We start from the raw sequence: 21,071 nt of genomic DNA, 5'->3' as shown, positions 1-21,071 counted from the left end.
CTTACGCTATTCCTGTGAAAACTAAACTAAGACGAATGACTAAACCCCCCACCTCATTTTGTATGTTGGCCTAGAATAAATTCCCGTTACGTAAATATTAGACACTGTGCTGTTTTGATTTCAAAACTCAAACATATGCCAAACCCGGTTTACAAAATCTAATTAACATGTTTGCAGAAAATGCCCTAAGCGGGTTAATTGATTCGTTGACTGCATTCAATCAATTCATTTGTACAGCTCTGCTATCAAAGCTGAAAGAAAGTCTATCAGTGTCGCGCGCTTCTGTATGTTTACTTTATGATTCATTGGCAGCATCTGTTGTGGAAATCGGATTTATACAAATTGTATAAATTGAAATAATAATTGTATTAATACAAATTACGTATTATGTTTTTCTCTACATCATATATCTTCATCTTCATCATGAGGCAACCACTGAGTTGTTACTTTTTTGTTGCATCATCCAGCTCCACGTTATGTGCGCGCAAAGCAACATACCCTGGTGGCGGGTCTGTGTCAGATGGACAGCTCTCCTAACCAATCATTTTTTAGAAATTCAGACGTTGTCGCTGACAGACCAATGGCATTTCTTTGTGGGTAAACGCTGTACGCCTCTCTTCTTCGAGTGCACCGGCGTGGGGAAGCAGTGTGACAGGAGAGAAAAGTGTCTGGAAGATTAATAACCGTGAGTATAACAGGGGTTTTTGGTCCTCTCTATCATAGTATTTCATAGTAACCGATGCCGCAGTATTTATACCATCAATAAACGTGGGGATTAAGAGCTGAGCCATCCCATTAAACCAGTGATTAGCTCGCTGTGCAGCTAACTCTAATGAATGGTCAGCGTTGAGCCTTACTAGCATAGTTAGCCTTCTCGTGGTACCAGGTGCTGTTCGTGATGGGTAGCGAGCTTTCACTCCAGCCCTTCCACGAATATCAATTCGCGCAAGAATTGATTAGTTGAGCTGTTTGCTCAATTTGCCAGCTTTCCTGATACGAAACGAGTGAGCTATCTGTCCCATAATTAGCAGCCGGTCGGCTGTCAAGAGTTGTAGCTAGTTGAATGAAGCTAGACCAGATTTAGTCAATCTTACGTTAGCCATCAGTATGTCAGCTCATGCAAGTCGTTATCGTAAGGTAGCTCTTAGTGGTTGTTCATTAACACCAGTTCATTATTTTTCACTTCTCACGTCAGTGTATTTATGAAAAAATAAAAAAAAAAAAAAAACTTAATGTAATCCTTATTTGGTGCTCTCATTTTTATGTCATGCATAAACTCTTCTCTTACAAAGGGTGCAGCCTGGTTGTCACTGATGGGTCTGCATCTCACTGTTTTGTGTGCCAAAGTTTTCGGGTGCTGTCAGGTGAACTACTCAAAGGTCCTGCGCTATTGCATTTTGACCAACTAGTCGGTGGTGATTTAAAGACTGCATTTTTTTGAGTGACTATAACTATACTGACAGAAGAACACATACCACCTCAAACTTATTTCATGAGATCTTGTCTAGCTGTGCTTTATTGCAACACTGGCTGTTTGAAAGTCTGCACTGAATATGCGCTGAGAGATAATTGCAACGTACAGAGATGACTGGGAAAACGTGTTGAAGTGCATGCAGTGTTCTGCAATGATTGGCGGTTTAAGCCTGCGCTTGCTGTCCGAGTTGATCAGAGGATTGGTGCTGCTTGCATGCAGGTTGGTCGTTACTGCAGAGGGTAGTAGGTAGGAAGGGGACCTGGCCTGTTTACTCTGCATAGCTGTCCCTTAGGTTAGGATGCTCACCTTTGGTGAAAGTAGTAGACCATTCCATTTGTTCTGCTCCAGGGGGATACCTGTGCATCAGATCAGAGGATAAGGTGATGGAAAATAACCAAACAAGAAAGTCTGTGCGCACATTGGTGCACAGATTAAAGAGCACATCCTGCAGTTAGGGATGTAACGATATGAAAATTTAACCTCACGGTTATAGTGACCAAAATTATCACGGTTTTCGGTATTATCGCAATATTTTTGTGTGTTCAATTATGTTCAGAAAGGACTAATAGGCTAAAATAGTTTCAAAAAGTGTGACCGCATTTACTATTACAAAATATAGGCAAAACCTTATCAAAAGTGCAACATTTAACCAGGGACACTGGAACTCATTTTCATCTTGGGGTGCTCATAGAGGTGGTGCTGTGGGTGGGTAAAAAGTTGTTACTGAGCAGATGTGATTCTTTTATTCTGGTGCATTTTAAGGTGGCCTATAGCTACTGGAGAAGGGCATATTTTCATTCACATTCATAGGCCTACATCCTGACTGCACAAACAAACCTGGCTGAGCTGAGCATTCTTAATTCATAGCATAACGTTACAGTGACATTGTGTGTTGTCCCATTCACTTTTTCCTTGGTCATTTATAATTGGCTTTGTGCCACAATTAAATCCATCAAGTAGATAACAGAACCAGTAGGGTACCAGTTTTGTTTCATTGTACCAGGCCTACTGTATGTCAAAAGCAGGCTTGGATGAAGCTGGGAAGGATTAAACACACGGTTTCCACATGATATTTGAAATGAAAACGATAATTGTTATAGTCAACATTTTTATCGCGGTTTACCATTATACCGGTAATCGTTACATCCCTACCTGCAGTCAGTACTAATGCAGAAGCGTTCATTCTCCAAAACATTAGTGTCTGTGTTTATGAAAAGCACATATGAAAAGCAACATTTATTCACTATTACTAAACTTGAACAGCAGTATAGGCCTTCAAACGTTCAACCTCAGGCAAATTACTGTCCACTAAGCTGTAGCCTAAACATAATGCCTTTAAAAATGAGGTTTGACCTGTCTTTCCAACCAAGTAAATGCCTGTGGCTTCAATTTTGTCTGTGATAAATCAGCAAGCTTGTGTGCTTATGTAATCAGCAAGCTTGTTTGCCTTTGTTTGCTGTGTGCCAAAAGTGTTTGATTACCACAAAATAAAGAGCCACTCAACACCATAATTGATTATTATTGGGCTTCAAAGGATCATGGATCTATATGGATTTTTACCGTGGATCTCACCAAATCAGTCTGCATTCCTTCCTAACTTGTTGACGGTTGGCAGTTGGCAGAGCCAACTAGAGGCTGGGTTGATGTTATTAATTGCACAGACTGCACCTGTGTTCCACTGTCAGTTGACAGTTCAGTGTAGCACGATTTGTTCAACCGTGTGTGTGTGTGTGTGTGTGTGTGTGTGTGTGTGTGTGTGTGTGTGTTTGTCCATTTTCCCTACAGTCACTGTCGGAGTCACCGTCTGAGTCACAGTCGCTGTCAGAGTCGGAGTCACAGTCTCGTGCTAGCAGCCCTCGCATCATGGACTCTTCATTGACTGCAGCCCAGATCCGAGAGAAGTTCATTGACTTCTTTCGACGCCATGAACACCAGTATGTCCACTCGTCCGCCACCATCCCGCTGGACGACCCCACGCTGCTGTTTGCCAACGCCGGCATGAACCAGGTGAGCTCTGCAATAATGCCACAGCCAGGTGTAGCCACCAGATAGACCGGTAACTAGCCCTCTAGAAAAAACTTGCTAGATGCAGACAAATTATCGATGGGTTGGTTTAGAGGGGTCCTTAAACCATGGTTTCTAAAACTAGTTCCGGTCCTTGATTATGATTGGCTGAATATTTAAGTATAGGATAGTATAGTGTATATATATACTCTTTTGATCCTGTGAGGGAAATTTGGTCTCTGCATTTATCCCAATCCGTGAATTAGTGAAACACACACACAGCACACAGTGATCACACAGTGAGGTGAAGCACACACTAATCCCGGCGTAGTGAGCTGCAACAACACCGGCGCTCGGGGAGCAGTGAGGGGTTAGGTGCCTTGCTCTAGGGCACTTCAGCCGTGCCTACTAGTCGGGGTTTGAACCGGCAACCCTCCGGTTACGAGTCCGAAGCACTAACCAGTAGGCCACGACTGCCCCATATATATTAACCGAATAACGTTCGGTGCTGGCGAAAACCCAGTGCAACCCTTCACATTGACTGCATTACTGTGCCACCACGAATTTATACTAAAGTTAGAGTTTGCCTCTCAACGTTGCTTAGCAGCCATTCTGATAGAGGAAATATATTTCTTGTCTGAGGAATGATGTATGAATAAATCGCTAAATTTCTCATTGCTGTGCCTTTATGTTTGATTAACCATAGTGCGAGCTAGAAGATGGAAACTTACATTTAAAGTATTTTGCATTATCAAGTTCACCGTTTAACTGTATGAAAACTTGAATGATTGTCTCTGGTTGAATGTTTGTGTATGTAACTATGGGGAACTGAATCTAGAGCAGCTTACAAGAAAAATGTGGTCTTTACAGAACTTTCCAAGATGGCACTAGACACAGTAAATATACTGAGTCTAGTAATATACCATAGACTAAGCCTGTTTTTTTTTGTTGTTTTTTTTTTGTTCCACCTGTAGTTCAAGCCCATCTTTCTGAACACTATTGACCCATCGCACCCAATGGCCAGACTGAAGCGTGCTGCCAACACCCAGAAGTGCATCCGTGCTGGAGGCAAGCACAATGACCTGGACGATGTGGGGAAGGATGTGTACCACCATACCTTCTTTGAGATGTTGGGCTCTTGGTCCTTTGGAGACTACTTTAAGGTAAGCCTTTCAGAGAACGGAGGAAAAAGGTTGACACCTGTCTAGCAGAGCTCAGACTATTATAAACCCATTGCATTTAAGCTACATATTTGTCGGGAGATACTTTTTCTTGAACAGTTATGCAGTGAGTTTGACATTTCCAGACCAGTCTAGACCAGTCATGTCTATTGCATACTCTTTTTTTTTTAATTTTTCTTTTTTTTTTTTTTGCATTTATTTAGTCTTGTGTTCGGGGCTATCTGAACCTGACCGTGTTTGTCTGTCTGTCAGTCTGTCATTCTAAAATTAACCAAATTAACCGTGTCCTTCCTTCTCTCTTCTCCCTTCCTCGTTTCCTCCTGTGCTGATGGCTGGGTGTCTGCTCTGCTCTGCAGCAACTGGCCTGTAAGATGGCCCTGGAGCTGCTGACTCAGGAGCTCGGCATCCCCATCGAGCGCCTCTATGTCACCTACTTTGGGGGCCACGCTGAGGCCGGCCTGGAGGCGGACCTGGAGTGCAAGCAGATCTGGCTGGACCTGGGGTGAGTCAGCACTGCAGTGTAAGGCTGCAGTCAGACAGAATGCTGGTTTCTGTATTTGCTGTTTTGTGTTGGCAGTGTCTCATTCTAATAGTGGCAAGAAATGTCCTATAATCAAGAGCTCAACCATTGTCATGCTCAAATCAAGCCCTCTCTACAACAATAAGGACAGGAGTAGTTAACTAGAGTGGTCCAGGTATCATCATGATTTAACACCTGAGACTGTCACACCTAAGTGATTGTCTCTCTGGGGTGTTCCTGTTTCATTACTCCCTGTCCTCCAATCCCCCTGAAGCCTTATTCTCTCCTGGTGAACTCTGCCTCAGGGGCTGTGTGTGTGTGTGTGTGTGTGTGTGTGTGTGTGTGTGTGTGTGTAGCCAGTCCTATGCCCCCCTCTCTTTTCTTCCCTTTCTCTTTCTGTGTCGATGTCTAGAAGTTTTTCTCTCCTTCTCTTCTCTCCCCCATCTTTAACTCCCTCATTTGCTGTTTCTCCCTGCATCCTGCATGGCTTTGTCCCTCAAAGCAGGTGATGTTGTTTAGGGATCGACCAATATGGATTTTTTAGTACCGATACCGATTTTTTTCCATCAGCCTTAGCCGATGACTGAAACAGGCTGCCAATTTTCTTGAGCCGATATTTGGAGCCGATACTGCTTTTATTTTGCTCCCTCAATTTACATCATACAAATGACACATAATTACAAATGATGATAACAAATGTTATAAATCTCAATTTAAAAAAGGAACATTTATTGAACTTATGGATGGGTGCACTGGATATGGTTAACTGTGCAAAATGCTTTCATCAACATCTTACACAACACAGCCTTGATGATGCATTGCTTGCTGACATATTATAAGACATAATTCAAGTCATCACAAAATGTCCTTTGTCAACACATTTAAATAATTTAAGAAAACAATAAGCCTGAAAAGTAGCTATTGAAATAAAGTGCTTGATTTGTCATTTTAGACTGCATGGTTTCAATTTTTGTCTATATTTTTCTTAGAATTTTATGTCTATATTTTTCTAAAAAAAGCTGCCAGATTTGTCAACCACAGAACATAAATCAGCAGAGGAAAATAACGCGGAAATAACGTGGTGTCAGATGTTTCTGTTCTAAACGGCATCAACGTCAAAAGGTATAAAAACGTATCTCTCAAAGTTTTAAAATCTCCTTCAGGTAGCGCAGCACTCTCATATCGCTGTGATGCGCGTGTCCCACTGAGTGAGACAGACCAGACGCACACACAAACTGTTTGGTAGCTGACGAACCACCATTGAACTGGATTGATAATGATAACGTTAGCAAACGGCTCTAAACAAGTAAGGCATACACGGTATCTCTGGTACATGATAAACGTTAACACAAATTAATATTTAATTAATAAAAACTACACGTCTCATTATTAAAGCTCTGATATCACTGCGATGGCAACTCCGCCCCGCACGAAGGGAGAGGGGGAGGGAGACGCACACACCACACGCGTCCAAAACTCAGCCAGGTGGTCGCTGAATAAAACTCCCACAAATATCTCGGAACAACGTCGGCATTACTTAATCATATGATTGACCAATGTTCGTAACAGCTACCGCTAACGCATGCATACGGATAGCCTACAACTTAGCTATTTGCAGCTCCCTAAATACAATGGCATGTTTTATAGAACAGGCATTCAGGGAGGGAGACACACACACACACACCACACGTGTCCAACACTCAGCCAGGTGGTCGCTGAATAAAACTCCCACAAATACCACGGAACAAGTTGGCATTAGGCTACTTAATCATATGACCAGTGTTTGTAACAGCTACCGCATGAATATGGATATCCTACAACTTAGCTATTTGCAGCTCCCTAAATACAATGGCAAGCAGTTTTATAAACGATCATTAAGCATTAAAAAAGTAGCCTACCTATCTATCATTCGTGTTTTCCATTTGGACCCACAAACTTGCTTCCACCTTCAAAGTGTATGGCAATATTTCAGCTAAGTCAAACAGTTAAAAGATGCTTTGAAAGTTTAAAGTTTACTGTTGTCTTGAAGAGCAGGTTTTCAGCACTCTGCTCGTGGGGGAGGGGCAGTCTGCATGTGAATTGCAGCATCTCCAGCAACACAGAGCTGCCTGTGGACGCCTGTATGTAAATAATGTGGGGGAAAAAATATCGGCGAATGCAGCAGCTTATCAGCCGATGCCGATACACGTAAAAAATGCAAATACCGGCCCGATATATATCGGCCGGCCGATATATCGGTCGATCCCTAATGTTGTTTCCTCACCGACACTCTTCTGGGGGTACGGCAGCATGTGTTGGATGTCCTCTTCGTTCAGGTCCACAGAGACGGCTCATCAACCTCCTACTTGTCTTGTTAACCTCTCATCTGTGTCTTAATGGTCTCTCTCTAAAATAACATTCCTATCTGTTTGCTGGGTCTTGGGTCTTGTACGTTCTTCAGCTTGGTCATATTGCAAGTGGTTCAGGGTAGCTCTGGCTATGTAGGATTTTATTTAGGGTGGACAAAATAGTTGTAGGCCAACATTCTGATGTTTGTACTTGGATTGGTCTGAGCATGTTAAACTGCACTTCTGAAGATATTGTGTGGCGGTACACTTTGAACAGGGCACATGGTATGAACGCAATGAGTGCTGATAAACATGGGCAGGATAAAGAAGTGCAGAGTGGAAGTGTGTGTGTGTGTGTGTGTGTGTGTTCTATCTTTCTTTGTTTCTTTCTTTCTCTCTTGAAGAGGAGGGGTGAATTATTAATCTAGTGGACACACTTTTAACGCTTTAGTGAAATCGAGGGTAAGGGTTGAATATACTTTCTTTTGTTTTGGATAACATCAGCCTTTTGTAATGGAAATGGTATATAAAGAAAGGTCTGATCTCTATGGCTATTGATGGCATCCTGACGTTTAATCAGTGTTAGGTGGGGATCATATTGGCCAGCGGCAAGCAGCAGCGTCAAGCGTAACGCAACGCTTAGACCTAGAATTCAATTCAATTTTTCAATAAAGGGGTTTTAAAAATCAAAGTCTTGTGTCTCTCTCTCTCTCTCTCTCTCTCTCTCTCTCTCTCAGGATGGAGGAGTGCCGTATCCTGCCCGGCAGCATGAAGGACAACTTCTGGGAGATGGGCGACACTGGCCCCTGCGGCCCCTGCAGTGAGATCCACTACGACCGCATTGGGGGCAGAGACGCCGCCCACCTGGTCAACATGGATGACCCAAACGTGCTGGAGATCTGGAACCTGGTGTTCATCCAGTTCAATAGGTGGGAGACACGATGAGCTGCAAGCATACATACACATACCTCTTCTCATACACTCATACTCACACACACATTCACATTCTCACTTACACACACACACACACACAATGGGTCTCCATAATATATATATATATATATCCACATTTCTCTCCATATATACACACACACACACACACACACACACACACAAAGAGCTCCATGGGTCACACACATTCACATTCTCACTTATACACACACACACACACACACACACACAAAAGAGCTCCATGGGTCACACACACACACACACACATTCACATTCTCACTTATATACACACACACAGAGCTCCAAAATGCCTTCACGCTCATGTGTCTCACGGTTCTTGTTCAGGGAGTCTGAGACGGAGCTGAAGCCTCTGCCTAAGAAGAGCATTGACACAGGCATGGGCCTGGAGCGCCTGGTGTCCGTGCTGCAGAATAAGATGTCGAACTACGACACGGACCTCTTTGTGCCCTACTTCGAGGCCATCCAGAAGGTCAGAGGGCTACCTTCACCTTCACTCGCACGACCACTAAAATACTAGGCACTCAAAATGCGCCTTGGATCAGGAAGTTAATCCATCACAGTTAGACCAACCAACCCAGCATTCTGTAGACACATCTTGTGAGAATAATAGTTAATAATAGTTTAATGTAGCCATTTTTATTTTATTTATTTATTCTTTCTTTAACCAGTGCAGTCACATTAAGACAGAGGTGAGGTTCCAAGGGAGGCCTGGCCAAGAGAGGCAGCACCTCAGGGAGAAACATACAACAGAAAACACAACACATACACCGCACATATAGTATGTTAACAGAGTAAGGAAAAATGCTATATCAACAGGCAGTCTAAAAGCATTCACAGTGATAATATACAACATTTTCAATACAGAATTAAAGTCAGAGTGGAATGAATAAGTTTAAGCATTAGTTTGCTATTAGAAGACCGCTAGTTGAGAGTTGGGTTCACCTGACATTAGTGTCCGATGGCAACTTTGAATACATATATTAATAGTGGTGTGTTTTTTTCCCTCTCGGTTTCTCCTGTCCTAAATCGTAGTGTTTGTTTTCTGTCCCTAGGGCACTGGTGCCAGGCCATACACGGGCAAGGTTGGTGCTGAGGACACAGATGGCATTGACATGGCCTACCGTGTGCTGGCTGACCACGCCCGCACCATCACCATCGCCCTGTCCGACGGAGGAAGACCCGACAACACTGGCAGAGGGTGAGGAGTGGTTGGCTCCCTTTCCTTTTCTGTTTGGAGGGACAAGTGCAAATACTCCACCCACTTCCTCAGAGTGGCTATTTTGCACCTCAGTGTGTGTGTCTCCGTTTGCGTGCATGTCTTTATGTGTGTCTGTGTGTGTGTCTGTGTGTGTGTCCATGTGTGTGCATGTCTCTATGTGTGTCCGTGTGTGTGTGCATGTCTCTATGTGTGTGTCTGTGTGTGTGTGTGTGTCTGTGTGTGTGTGCATGTCTCTATGTGTGTCCGTGTGTGTGTGTCTGTTTTAGTTTATACAGTAGTGACCGTGATGATCATAAGGTCAAAACAGAGCTAATATCGCCATTACCAAATGGATTCGTACAGCACTGTGTAGGACTTCTCCACTTTGTGCCCTTTAACGCACCTGCATTTACCCACTGACCTGTGTGCATGAGATCCACCACTCGTCTGTGTGTGTCTGTGTTTATTAACCCCTGCTGTGTGTGTGTGTGTGTGCATTAACCCCTGCTGTGTGTGTGTGTGTGTGTGTGTGTGCATGCATTAACCCCTGCTGTGTGTGTCTGTTTGCAGCTACGTGCTGAGGAGGATCCTGAGGCGTGCGGTGAGATACTCTCACGAGAAGCTTGGAGCCCAGAAGGGCTTCTTTGCCTCCCTAGTGGACGTGGTGGTCGAGTCACTGGTGAGAGAAGCCTCTTTTTTTTTAAAGTTTGAAAACACTTTAATCTAATGTAGTCGAATTTTGGAAGCAGAGTGCGCTGCACTCATGTCGGTGCCAATGTGAGGAGAGCTTTAGTGTTAAAGGGACTTATCTAATCTAAAATGGTCTCTTTTTGCACATCTTTCTGGGCCCTACTTCATCCCCAACTTCATCATGCGTGAGCCGTGGTGTTGCTAATACTATATTGGTTTGTGTGGTTATTATTTATTTAGGGAGATGCCTTCCCAGAGCTGAAAAAGGATCCAGACATGGTGAAGGACATCATTAACGAGGAGGAGACGCAGTTCCTCAAGACGCTCAGCAGAGGGCGCCGCATCCTGGACCGTAAGATCCAGAGCCTGGGAGAAAGCACCACCATCCCAGGTGAGATGTGACAGCACTCAGACTAGCTCAGCTTTGGAGCTCAGCCTGTGGAACACTGATGCTCGCCATGAATGCTAATGTGTTTATCCGAAACCCAATAGCCAAGTCACAAAAACAAATGCTGATCAATTGCTTGCCACCTGTGAGATGAAAGTGATGAAATCGACGTGGTTAGAACCTGTGCCAGAGACCATTCAGGCTGTGAGATTGTGAAAGTGAGTGATGAGCTGTAATACCGATAATTCTTAATGAATTTTTTTTTTTCTGCAGAAATGTAATTTGACAACATAAATAATAAAGTATGTCATGAATTACCGGGAGCCCCATTTTCCATGAGTGGATGTTGAGCAGTCTGTAAATTGTTTGTTGTGAGTGCCACCTGCTCCCTGGCTGGTGGAGTTCGAACCTGTCTCACCTGTGCCTCTCTCTCTCTCTCTCTGTCTGTCTGTCTGTCTGTCTGTCCAGGAGACACAGCCTGGCTGCTGTACGACACCTACGGTTTCCCCCTGGACCTCACAGCCCTGATCGCCGAGGAGAGAGGGATGGGCGTGGACATTGACGGCTTTGAAGAGGAGAAGAAGGCTGCTCAGGTAACGAGGAGAGTGTACGGACAGACAGAACTGGGGACGGAGCAGGGAGAAAGGCACGAGGGAATGGATGGAGCCCAAAATGCTCAGATTAAATGAACAAACTATAAGAGCACTGGGAGAGCACAGACCTCCAGTCTGAGAGTCTTAAAGTCTAAAAAAGTCAGCAGCATAGACTATGTAGACTGTACAGATGTATCACAACGTTGGGGGGGGGGGGGTGTTGGATGATGACTGGAACCGATATGAACTTTGCAGCCCATAATTATTTACTTTGCTATTTATTCTGGGTCTACGATTTTTGCTGGTAAGAGCATGAAGCTGTTCTTAAATTTCATTCTATATGGTCTTAAAAAGGTCTTACATTTTACTTGTTGAAACTTGGACATGCCGTGTTTAAGTATAGTAAGTATAGTATATATACTCTTTTGATCCTGTGAGGGAAATTTGGTCACTGCATTTAACCCAATCTGTGAATTAGTGAAACACACTCAGCACACAGTGAAAACACAGTGGGGCGAAGCACACACTAATCCCGACGCAGTGAGCTGCCTGCTACAGCGGCGCTCGGGGATCAGTGAGGGGTTAGGTGCCTTGCTCAAGGGCACTTCAGCCATTCCTACTGGTCGGGGTTTGAACTGGCAACCCTCCAGTTACAAGTCCGAAGCGCTAACCAGTAGGCCACACAATGTTCTCTGTCCAGCTGAAGTCCCAGGGCAAAGGGGCTGGAGATGCGGATCACCTCATGCTGGACATCTATGCCATCGAGGAGCTCCGCAACAAGGACACCCCCGCCACAGACGACAGCCCCAAGTACAAGTACACCTCCGACGATGGCGGCAGCTACGGTGAGTGGAGAGGGGTGTAGCAGGGTTCAACAAAAGCACTGGCCCGGGGCAAGTAAAAGAGCAAGTTAGTTGGCCAGTTACTGGCTTTTTGGGCCAATGTCAGTTTTTCTACCATCACTCATTGCCACGAGGTAATTCACCTTTGAAGCTAACTTGAAGCTAAGGCTACTAACTGCAATGGGGGACTTATTACAATTAAAATAGGCTTTATGTAAAAGTGACTTTTCAGGGCCAATAGAATTGTATGGGAGCAGTACAAATCAGATGTACATGCCAGTGGGAGGAAAATCTTATGTTGGACCCTGGGATGTAGTATATATCCAATAATTGGGTCTTGGAACATGAATGAATTGAGCCTTATTCACACAATTGGTATTCCGCTGGTCGCCTCAAAAGTTTAAGTATGTTGAACTTTGCTGCATGATGTTTTGCTTTGGGTTATTTCCCCTGTAATTGCAAGTCGCAGAATTTCATTCTATGGACTCCATCGCTATGTCCCTCCATGCTAGCTTCTTTTTTCTGAATGCAGTTTCTTTGAAAGTTTGTCATCCTTTTTTGGACTCTGGAGGGTTAGGACAGCTCTAACTGGGTTTTATAACTGGGAGTGTGGATGAATAGGAAAGGCTCATTATTTACACTTTTAGTCATTTGTTTATGACAGATCCAACCCAGACGCTGCGGTTCTAAAATAACCCCGGCCCCAGTGCTCGCTGTAGTTGTTTGTGTAATGAGTTCAGAGAAGGACAGTAAACATCCGTTTCATAATGACTAGCTCCTAGGAAGGACTAGAGTGTGTCCTCCAAATTTGGAAGCACAAAGATGGAAGGAGACTTCAATTAATCTTTTCTTGTAATGTTTAGTAAGTTAACAATTAAAAAAACAAGAAAAGGCCTCACGTTGTATGCACTTCTTCTTTTCACAGATAGCCTCCAAATTTGGCCACACTTTGATTAAACCTTGAGATTGTGCGTGTGTGTGAGGGAGAGAGATCGAGTGTGTAATTTACTTCCATGGCAACAAGTTCTGAAGATATAATGTTTGCTATGCACACGTCACAGCAAAGTTATCTTGGTTAGGCTACTATCACTGATTGGCAATAGGGCTGGGTGATCTGGCCTAAAAAAAGAAATCTTTGATTTTTTTTCCACATTTTAATTGATTTCCCCCATACAAACTACAAATGGCAAAATTTTTTTAAAAACAAATGGGGGGTTGGTATAGTACCTACTATGGCATTAACAGTATTATTAGTTTAGACATTGTGCAGTAGGCTTCTTATGGATGACCTCACTAATGAGCTCCATTACTTTTGACATCATATCCTGCTTATGTTTGCTGCCCATCAGCAGCTGGATAAAGTTCAGTGATGGAATTTAAAGACAAAATCCATTTTCATAAAAACAAATCCATTTTCATAAAAACCTGTTTTTCGATTTAAATCTATTTGAGTGGCAGCATTCCAATTTAATATCCAGCAAAAATCTAAATGGAAAAGAGCTTCTATGCTATAGACTGTACTGTAGAGCACAAATACATAGGCTTCTTACAGGAATTCAGAGCTCTTTCTACAGACTGCTATCTGTCCATTCTCTTTATATCGTATCCAAGTTATGTTTATAGTTTGTTACAAAGGTGCACATTTATTATATTAATGACTTGAATGAATTTTTTTATTGCGCTTCTCAACTCTAGGGGGACACCAAGAGCAAATCCTCTTTAGTGCTGCTTTAACGTTCATGTAATATAGCTTCTGATGGTTCTTCAGTTATTCCACAATCCGTGCACACCTCTAGTGTGAGTAATCTTTTGTGGTGTTCTTTTTCTCGGGGTCAGACTTTGAGCAGACTGTGGCCACAGTACTGGCCCTGCGGCGTGAGCGGACGTTCGTGGACGAGGTGACCACGGGTCAGGAGTGTGGTGTGGTGCTCGACCAGACGTCCTTCTACGCCGAGCAGGGTGGTCAGACCTTCGACGAGGGATACATGTTGCGCGAAAATGACTCTGCAGAGGATGTAAGGAGTAGTGTGTGTGTGTGTGTGTGTGTGTGTGTGAGAGTGTGTACATTTTTGTTAGTGTGTGTGAGAGCATATGTGTTTGCCCATGTGTCATATTCATGAGGATAGATTTTTGTGGATTTCCCTGTTGTTCCTATATAATGTTTGTGTTTATGTGAGTGGGGAAAAGCAGCCTTAATTCTCTGTGCGTGTGTTTATGTGTGTGTAGAGGATGGAGTTCACAGTGAAGAACACACAGGTGCGGGGAGGCTACGTGCTGCACGTGGGCACAGTATATGGCACACTGAAGGTCGGAGACCGGCTCACGCTACACGTAGATGAGGTGGGTCATGCTTTTGGTTTTCAGTTGGTGTGTGTATATGTGCCTTCCTGATTAATTACTTTGCACTGAATAGACATCGGTAGGATGATTGATCATCCAATTTCACTATTCTCTTTTCTTTTCCCTCACTTACTTTCTTTCTTTCTCTCTCTCTGTCCCCCCATTCCCTCCCTCAGGCTCGTCGTAGGCCCATCATGAGTAACCACACCGCCACACACATCCTGAACTTCGCCCTGCGGGGGGTCCTGGGTGAGGCGGACCAGCGCGGGTCCCTGGTGGCCGCCGATCGCCTGCGCTTTGACTTCACCGCCAAAGGAGCCCTCACCACCGCCGAGGTGCGCCGCACCGAGGAGATCGCCTGCACCATGATCCGAGACAACAAGGTGAGCAGTCACCACATACATGCTGTGTGTGTGTGCCCATGTGTTGGGAGTGGATCTGACTGGTTATGTGGGTTTTGTAGATATGTATGTGTAAATATGTTCAGCAGGGGCGTCGCTAGCTATTTAAAACATTCGGGGCTAGAGCCCAGAACTTAGAGTTTTTGTCCGGGGTTTCTCCCCCGAGAGATTTTAAAAATCGGGCTGATGAACATGCAATTTTAACCTACTTTGAGAATGAAAAGGAAGGCCAATTGTAATGACTCACGTCACAGCATTCTGAATATTTTGATGTTTAAAGACAGTGTAAGGAGAACGTCTCTTCTGCCAAAGTGCACCACATACAACACCCAAAAATATGACATTAAAATAGCCTGTAGAATAAACATCGCCATGCACCTCTGTCAAGTGCACAGGTGTGAGCGTTAGATCTCGGGATAAACATTTGGACGCCATCCCCTTCAATTAATGGGCTATGGGTGCCTTGAAAGCAATGCATTTGGGTTGTGTAGGCTATCACGAACTTTTGCCCAAAGAAAAAGTTCCATTCTGTCAAAATCAAGCCCAACATGCATTGCTTGAAGCCCCTCAAACGAGGTCAGGTTTACCATATTTACTGCGCATGTGATTCAATAGTAAATCACGATATATTGAAACTGAGCTGATCGAAATGTCCTCCTAAGGCGGGAGATGATGACACACTGTGAGTTTCCACTTCTTGTCCCTGCTCTGCCCTTTTTTTCTCTAAAGAAACTTCTAATATCCATTTGTCCTTCTGTACACTTATTTAGCTAAGGCTAGTTAGTAGAAGCCGCGAAACAGCAATGCGTAATAGCGTAGAAGAGAATTGAAATTGCAACATTTTGCAACAAATTATTCTAAACCTGCCCAGATCATGTCAGATTTTCTTGCGCTGCTGTTAATGCACACAATGGACACAAACACAAAAGTCTCTTCCTCGGGGCTATTTATTTCATTCACGATTAGAGTTTTTGTTGTTGTTGTTGGCCCATAGATTCGGGGCTATAGCCCCGAATGCCCAGGTCTAAAGACGCCACTGATGTTCAGTATGTTTTATCATGTATTATATTTGCAAACTACAGGGTTTAAAGTTCTCAGACAGTGCCAGAATTCAGGTGTGGGTTGTACCATGGCGTGCAATTTCAGCATTTAAGATTTGCAAATAGATAATTGTATACAGCGGCTTTGAACATCTCTGATAACTTCAGACACAGAACTTTAAGCTCTGTAACTAATCTTGCTTTGCTTTTATGTTATGGACGTTTGGATATGTTTGCCCAACTTATTTCCAGTTGCAACATTTTAAAGACATGTTTTCCCTTTTTTGATCTCTTTTCTTTCATCTGTCTCTCTGTCTGTCTCTCTCTCTCTCTCTCTCTCTCTCTAGCCTGTGTATGCTATGGAGGCTCCCCTGGCTGCAGCTAAGGCCATCCAAGGCCTGCGTGCCGTGTTTGATGAGACCTATCCCGACCCAGTGCGAGTCGTGTCCATTGGCATCCCCGTCACTGACCTGCTCTCTGACCCCAACAGCCCTGCCGGTTCTCTCACTTCCATTGAGTTCTGCGGTGGAACGTGAGTAGAACACTGCACGACTATTCTCACTAGTGCACATAGACCTTTACATGATATTTAATTCATTCCAATGGTTCTAGGAAATAATGAAAGGTTATTAGCCTTAGGGTTATTGATATGTATCAGGCAGCTGTTCTTGTCCACTCAAAAATAAAAATGCTGTACAGACTTTGATATAAATCTCTGAAAAGTTAGTGTTTCCTAGTGATCTTTGCTTCTCCTGTCTTTTGTCCCTGTTTCTGCCCAGCAGTGCCTAGTTTTAATGAGCTGCTTTGATGGTTTGTGTGTTAAAGTTAACTGTAGTTTCTGATTGACTTGTCTATCTATAAACATGCTTTTATTTTCATCCAAACAAGGAGTTTTATAGTCCTATAGTTTAGTGTCCGCATGTGACTGCATGTGACGGTGTGACAAGTGGTGTGGCAACCTTTACCAGAGTCCATCTGCACCTGGTTTTCATGACCTCAGGATCTGACCTTTCCCATCTGATCCCAGGCACCTGCAGAACTCTGGCCACGCAGGCCCCTTCATCATCGTGTCCGAAGAGGCCATCGCCAAGGGAATCCGCCGCATCGTTGCCGTGACGGGAGCTGAGGCCCAGAAGGTTAGAGAGAGGAAAACATATATTTTATTTAACGTTGTCTACAAGGAGACACACTGGTCATTCTCACTAGCTGACTGTCCAGGCTGCTCACTATGTAGTCTTATACTTTGGTGATGGACATATCCTGCCAAATAACATCAGTTAGAATGCAAACTAGCAGAGTGCCAAAAATGGAAATTCAGCCGGCTTTTAGAAAGTTTGCTTGGATAAAAGCTTGTTGCTATATCAGTTTAAGGTCAGGTCTGTATCATCTCTTCATTGTGTCTCTGTCTTTCTTCCACTGTGTGTGTGTGTGTGTGGGTGACAGGCCCAGAGGAAAGCAGACGCGCTCAGACAGAGCCTGTCTGCCCTGTCAGACAAAGTCAAGGCCCAGACTGCTCCTAATAAGGACGTGCAGAAGGAGATCGCTGACCTGACTGAGGTGAGTGTGACTCAGAACAGGCCTCAGACGTCACACGTCCACAAGTATCTCGTCAGGCAATATCCCACGAGTACTGAAGTGTCTGAGGTGCCCATTTCAGGTACCCTTAGGGATACTTCAGGTTTGAAAGAAGATGAACATAGTATGCTCATCAAGGCTCATGTTCTGGCCAGGTTCTGTGAATGGCCTTATTGTTGTATAAACAACATTGATTTGAATTAATAGTTTGAATTAAATCACACGTAACATTCCCTGTAGTTTTTGTATAGAGTGGTTGCACATCAAGTTGTTCTTTTTTGCTCATTCTCTCTGTCTCCCCCCTCCATTTGTCTGTCTGTCGTGCATGCTGTAGTCTCTGGGCACTGCGGTCATCTCGCAGTGGCAGAAGGATGAGATGAGGGAGACTCTGAAGGGCCTGAAGAAGACCATGGATGACCTGGACCGCGCCAGCAAAGCCGACGTGCAGAAGAGAGTGAGTGCAGCAGTACTGGCTACCACGTGATCTACCATGTGTTTGTGTTTACGTTTACAACACATTTTGGAACGGTTTCAGACCCGTTCACATCTTCCACATTTTGTGAGGTTTCTGATCTCATGGTAAAATAGATTTTATTGGTCTACACACAAAACCCGTGTTGTGTTTTTCCTGTAGGTGCTGGAGAAAACGAAGGAGTTGATTGAGAGCAGCCCCAATCAGCCCCTGCTCGTCATGGAGATGGAGAGTGGAGCCTCCGCCAAGGTGAGGGCCTCATGGCATAATGCGCACCATCCTCTTTTTCAGGAGTTTTGAAAAGCTGTGTGCTGCTTGAGGAGTCTGAATTAATGCGGTTTTGGTGGAAAAATTCCTCTCCAGACCTTTAACAATTTGCTAAAATTTCCCTGATGTTTGAAAAAAATTGTATTTTGTTTATGTGTGTGATGGAATTCTGTTTCTTTCATTTTAATTAGCTGGTTTAATTAAATGGTTAGTTATGACTCAATGGCTAATGACCTTGTATTGTGAAAATGACAAATAATGGGCCAAATATCATTACCAATCTCCCAGACGTGCCACTCTTTTAAAAATGAACATTCATTTCTTTACTCACCTTGCCAGTCATATCTCCTCCCCAGGCTCTGAACGAGTCTCTAAAACTACTGAAGAGTAACTCCCCTCAGACTGCTGCAATGCTCTTCACTGTGGACGCCGATGCCGGCAAGATCATCTGCCTCTGCCAAGTACCCAAGGTATGCCACCCTCCTAGGCCAAATACTCCATATATGCCACCCTCCGAGGCTAAATACTTCATATGTGCCATATGTGCTGGATAGACTTCAAGGGATCTTTAAGAGTTTTTATAGGCCTTCTGCTCCATTTCCACTATGTAGTGTACTGCAGGTGTTTAATATACTGTAATAGAGATCTCTTGGTGCCCATCTCTGCTTTGATCAGACCGTGGTGTCAGTTGCGGTGCTGTCTCAGAATCCTGCTATCAAGCGAGGAGACTACAAAGAACTCTTTATCTTGACAAAGCTAGTTCTAGAACAGATCCCTTACAGCTCTGGAACACAGGAACATGGTGACAGCAGCTGTCTTTGGCTTTCCATCTGTATTCCTGTCTTGCACACCTCCTGTTCTCTTTACGGTCCTCCATTTCTATCTTTTTCTCTCTTTATCCCTCTATCTTTTCTGTCATTCTCTACCCATCATTTTGCGCTCAGTCTCACTTATCTATTCTGCCCTATTTTTCTCCCCTACTTTCTTTCTTTCTTTCTTTCTTTCTCTCTCTCTCTCTCTTTTCCCCATCTTTATAAAATATTTAAAGTTGACTGATATTTAGCAGATGCTTTTATCCAAAGTGACATGACCTGTCAGTGGTGGAAATGTAACCGGGGCCAACTGATTGTCAGTCGGTGATGTCAGTGCTGCTCCACCACGCCCATTTCTTATTTGAATGCAATATTTTCATGTGTCCCTGCAGGAAGTGGCCGGTCGAGGCCTGAAAGCAATGGAGTGGGTGCAGGAAGTCTGCCCCCTCATGGACGGTAAGGGAGGCGGGAAGGACATGTCTGCCCAGGCCACCGGTCGCAACATCCACTGCATGCAGGAGGCCTTGCAGCTGGCTAACGAATTCGCCCGACTCAAACTGGGCGAAAATTAAAGCAAATGCCGTGAACAAGCAGCACAGGGGTTGGGTTTTAGTGGACAAGGTAAAGAGAAAGAGAGAATAAGAGGGGGAGATGGTGGAATGAATTCCAACTTAACCCAACCCCACAACCCACCTTATTGAACTGGAGTGCTCCGCCTTTGTGCTGGGTGCTTCAGGCAGGACACTGTACAGAACCACTTCCTGACGAGCGCAGGTAGACAGGCCAGCAGTCCATCACCCCAATCTCCCTGCCTTCTCTCTTTCCCGAGGCTGCTGCTGCCACAGTCCCTGCCGTTAGTTGAACAGATGTTTGTGCATGTTTGGATGACTTCATCCATCCCTATCATCATCATGATCACTGTGTTTAAGCAGCTCTCACACTGGCCCCTGATTGGCACATTTCTAAAACTTTGATTGACAGGTGCAGGGTCACCCTGCTAAGTAACCGATCTCTTATCTCGCTCCGCCCACCTTTTGTCTTAATTGACGGAGGCCAAAACGTAAGCACCATGCTAACGATGGGACACGTTAACTGCTTTTTAGCGGTAGAAGGCTGCTCTCTCCAATCCTTTAGACTTCTATACATTTTCTCTCTTTCTGTGTCTTTCTGTGGACTTTTGAGGACGTAGACGTCGGTGGACATTGTAATCCTGAGTCACTCATCAAGCAGAACACAAAAGCAAAGCATTAGCTTGCCACTAGTGGTAACATAGTCCTCCCACCAACATGAGCCATACTCTCTTTTTCATGTCGATTCATGTAAGGAAAACTGAAATTAATAAATAAGGGATTATTCTAGCTTAATGAATTAATAATGTTCGTTGTTGTCCTGTGGACAACACCATTTACTGACGACTCTGAATGCAGGTCAGTAAAAGTGTTGGCAGGAATTTGACATTCTGGAATAAAGCTACAGGTCAAGCCATGTGTGTGTGTGTGTGTGTGTGTGTGTGTGTGTTATTGCATGTGTGATGCAGTTGAGTGTTGTTGGCCATGTGCTGACGCAGACCAGTGTAGGCCTGAGGGAAAAGCGTTTCTGTGTGGTCGCCTCACTGAACCTGGCTTCCTCAACTGTGGAAGAGGTTGGTGATGGCATCTGAACATTTAATCAGAAAAAAAACCCTAATACCATTTTCTCAGAAGTCACCATTAATTATATATTAAATCTAGGTTTCCATATTTAGGGCTTACATTATTTTATACAGACAAGAGCAGATCCATTCCAAGTACATACAATCTTTGAATAGTTTACAACCCCATTTCCAAAAAAATGTAAATAAAAACAGAAAGATCACCTGCAAATCTCGTAAACCCAAATTTAGTTGCACATGGGCAACATTGTCAAATGTTGAAACAGACAAATGTGACTTTTGAAAAATATATATTCATTTTGAATTTGATGCCATCAAACACGT

The 21,071-nt window shown here is 43.9% G+C and overlaps 1 protein-coding gene across 3 annotated transcripts; it reads left to right on the top strand.

Annotated features, from left to right (window-relative positions):
- The first annotated feature begins 599 nt into the window (after nucleotides 1-599).
- LOC125303227 (alanine--tRNA ligase, cytoplasmic-like) lies at nucleotides 600-20,577 on the top strand. 3 transcript variants are annotated; one of them, XM_048256840.1, is made up of 22 exons: nucleotides 610-685; nucleotides 1,293-1,364; nucleotides 3,260-3,481; nucleotides 4,453-4,641; nucleotides 5,016-5,161; nucleotides 8,244-8,435; nucleotides 8,803-8,947; nucleotides 9,531-9,676; nucleotides 10,247-10,355; nucleotides 10,607-10,757; nucleotides 11,223-11,347; nucleotides 12,048-12,192; nucleotides 14,026-14,204; nucleotides 14,416-14,529; nucleotides 14,706-14,912; nucleotides 16,318-16,502; nucleotides 16,998-17,106; nucleotides 17,414-17,527; nucleotides 17,880-17,999; nucleotides 18,180-18,266; nucleotides 18,641-18,754; nucleotides 19,489-20,577. In XM_048256840.1, the coding sequence occupies exons 2-22, from the start codon at nucleotides 1,314-1,316 to the stop codon at nucleotides 19,666-19,668; spliced, it is 3,030 nt and encodes a 1,009-aa protein (XP_048112797.1). In that variant the 5' UTR covers nucleotides 610-685; nucleotides 1,293-1,313; the 3' UTR covers nucleotides 19,669-20,577. The 3 variants fall into 3 exon arrangements, with proteins under 3 accessions (XP_048112798.1, XP_048112797.1, XP_048112796.1); XM_048256839.1 differs by having other exon boundaries at nucleotides 1,293-1,379; XM_048256841.1 differs by lacking the exon at nucleotides 1,293-1,364 and having other exon boundaries at nucleotides 600-685.
- The last annotated feature ends 494 nt before the right edge of the window (nucleotides 20,578-21,071 follow it).

The sequence above is a fragment of the Alosa alosa genome, chromosome 11 (assembly GCF_017589495.1).
Source record: "Alosa alosa isolate M-15738 ecotype Scorff River chromosome 11, AALO_Geno_1.1, whole genome shotgun sequence".
NCBI lineage: Eukaryota > Metazoa > Chordata > Actinopteri > Clupeiformes > Clupeidae > Alosa > Alosa alosa.
This window is presented reverse-complemented; position numbering and strand designations above follow the sequence as displayed.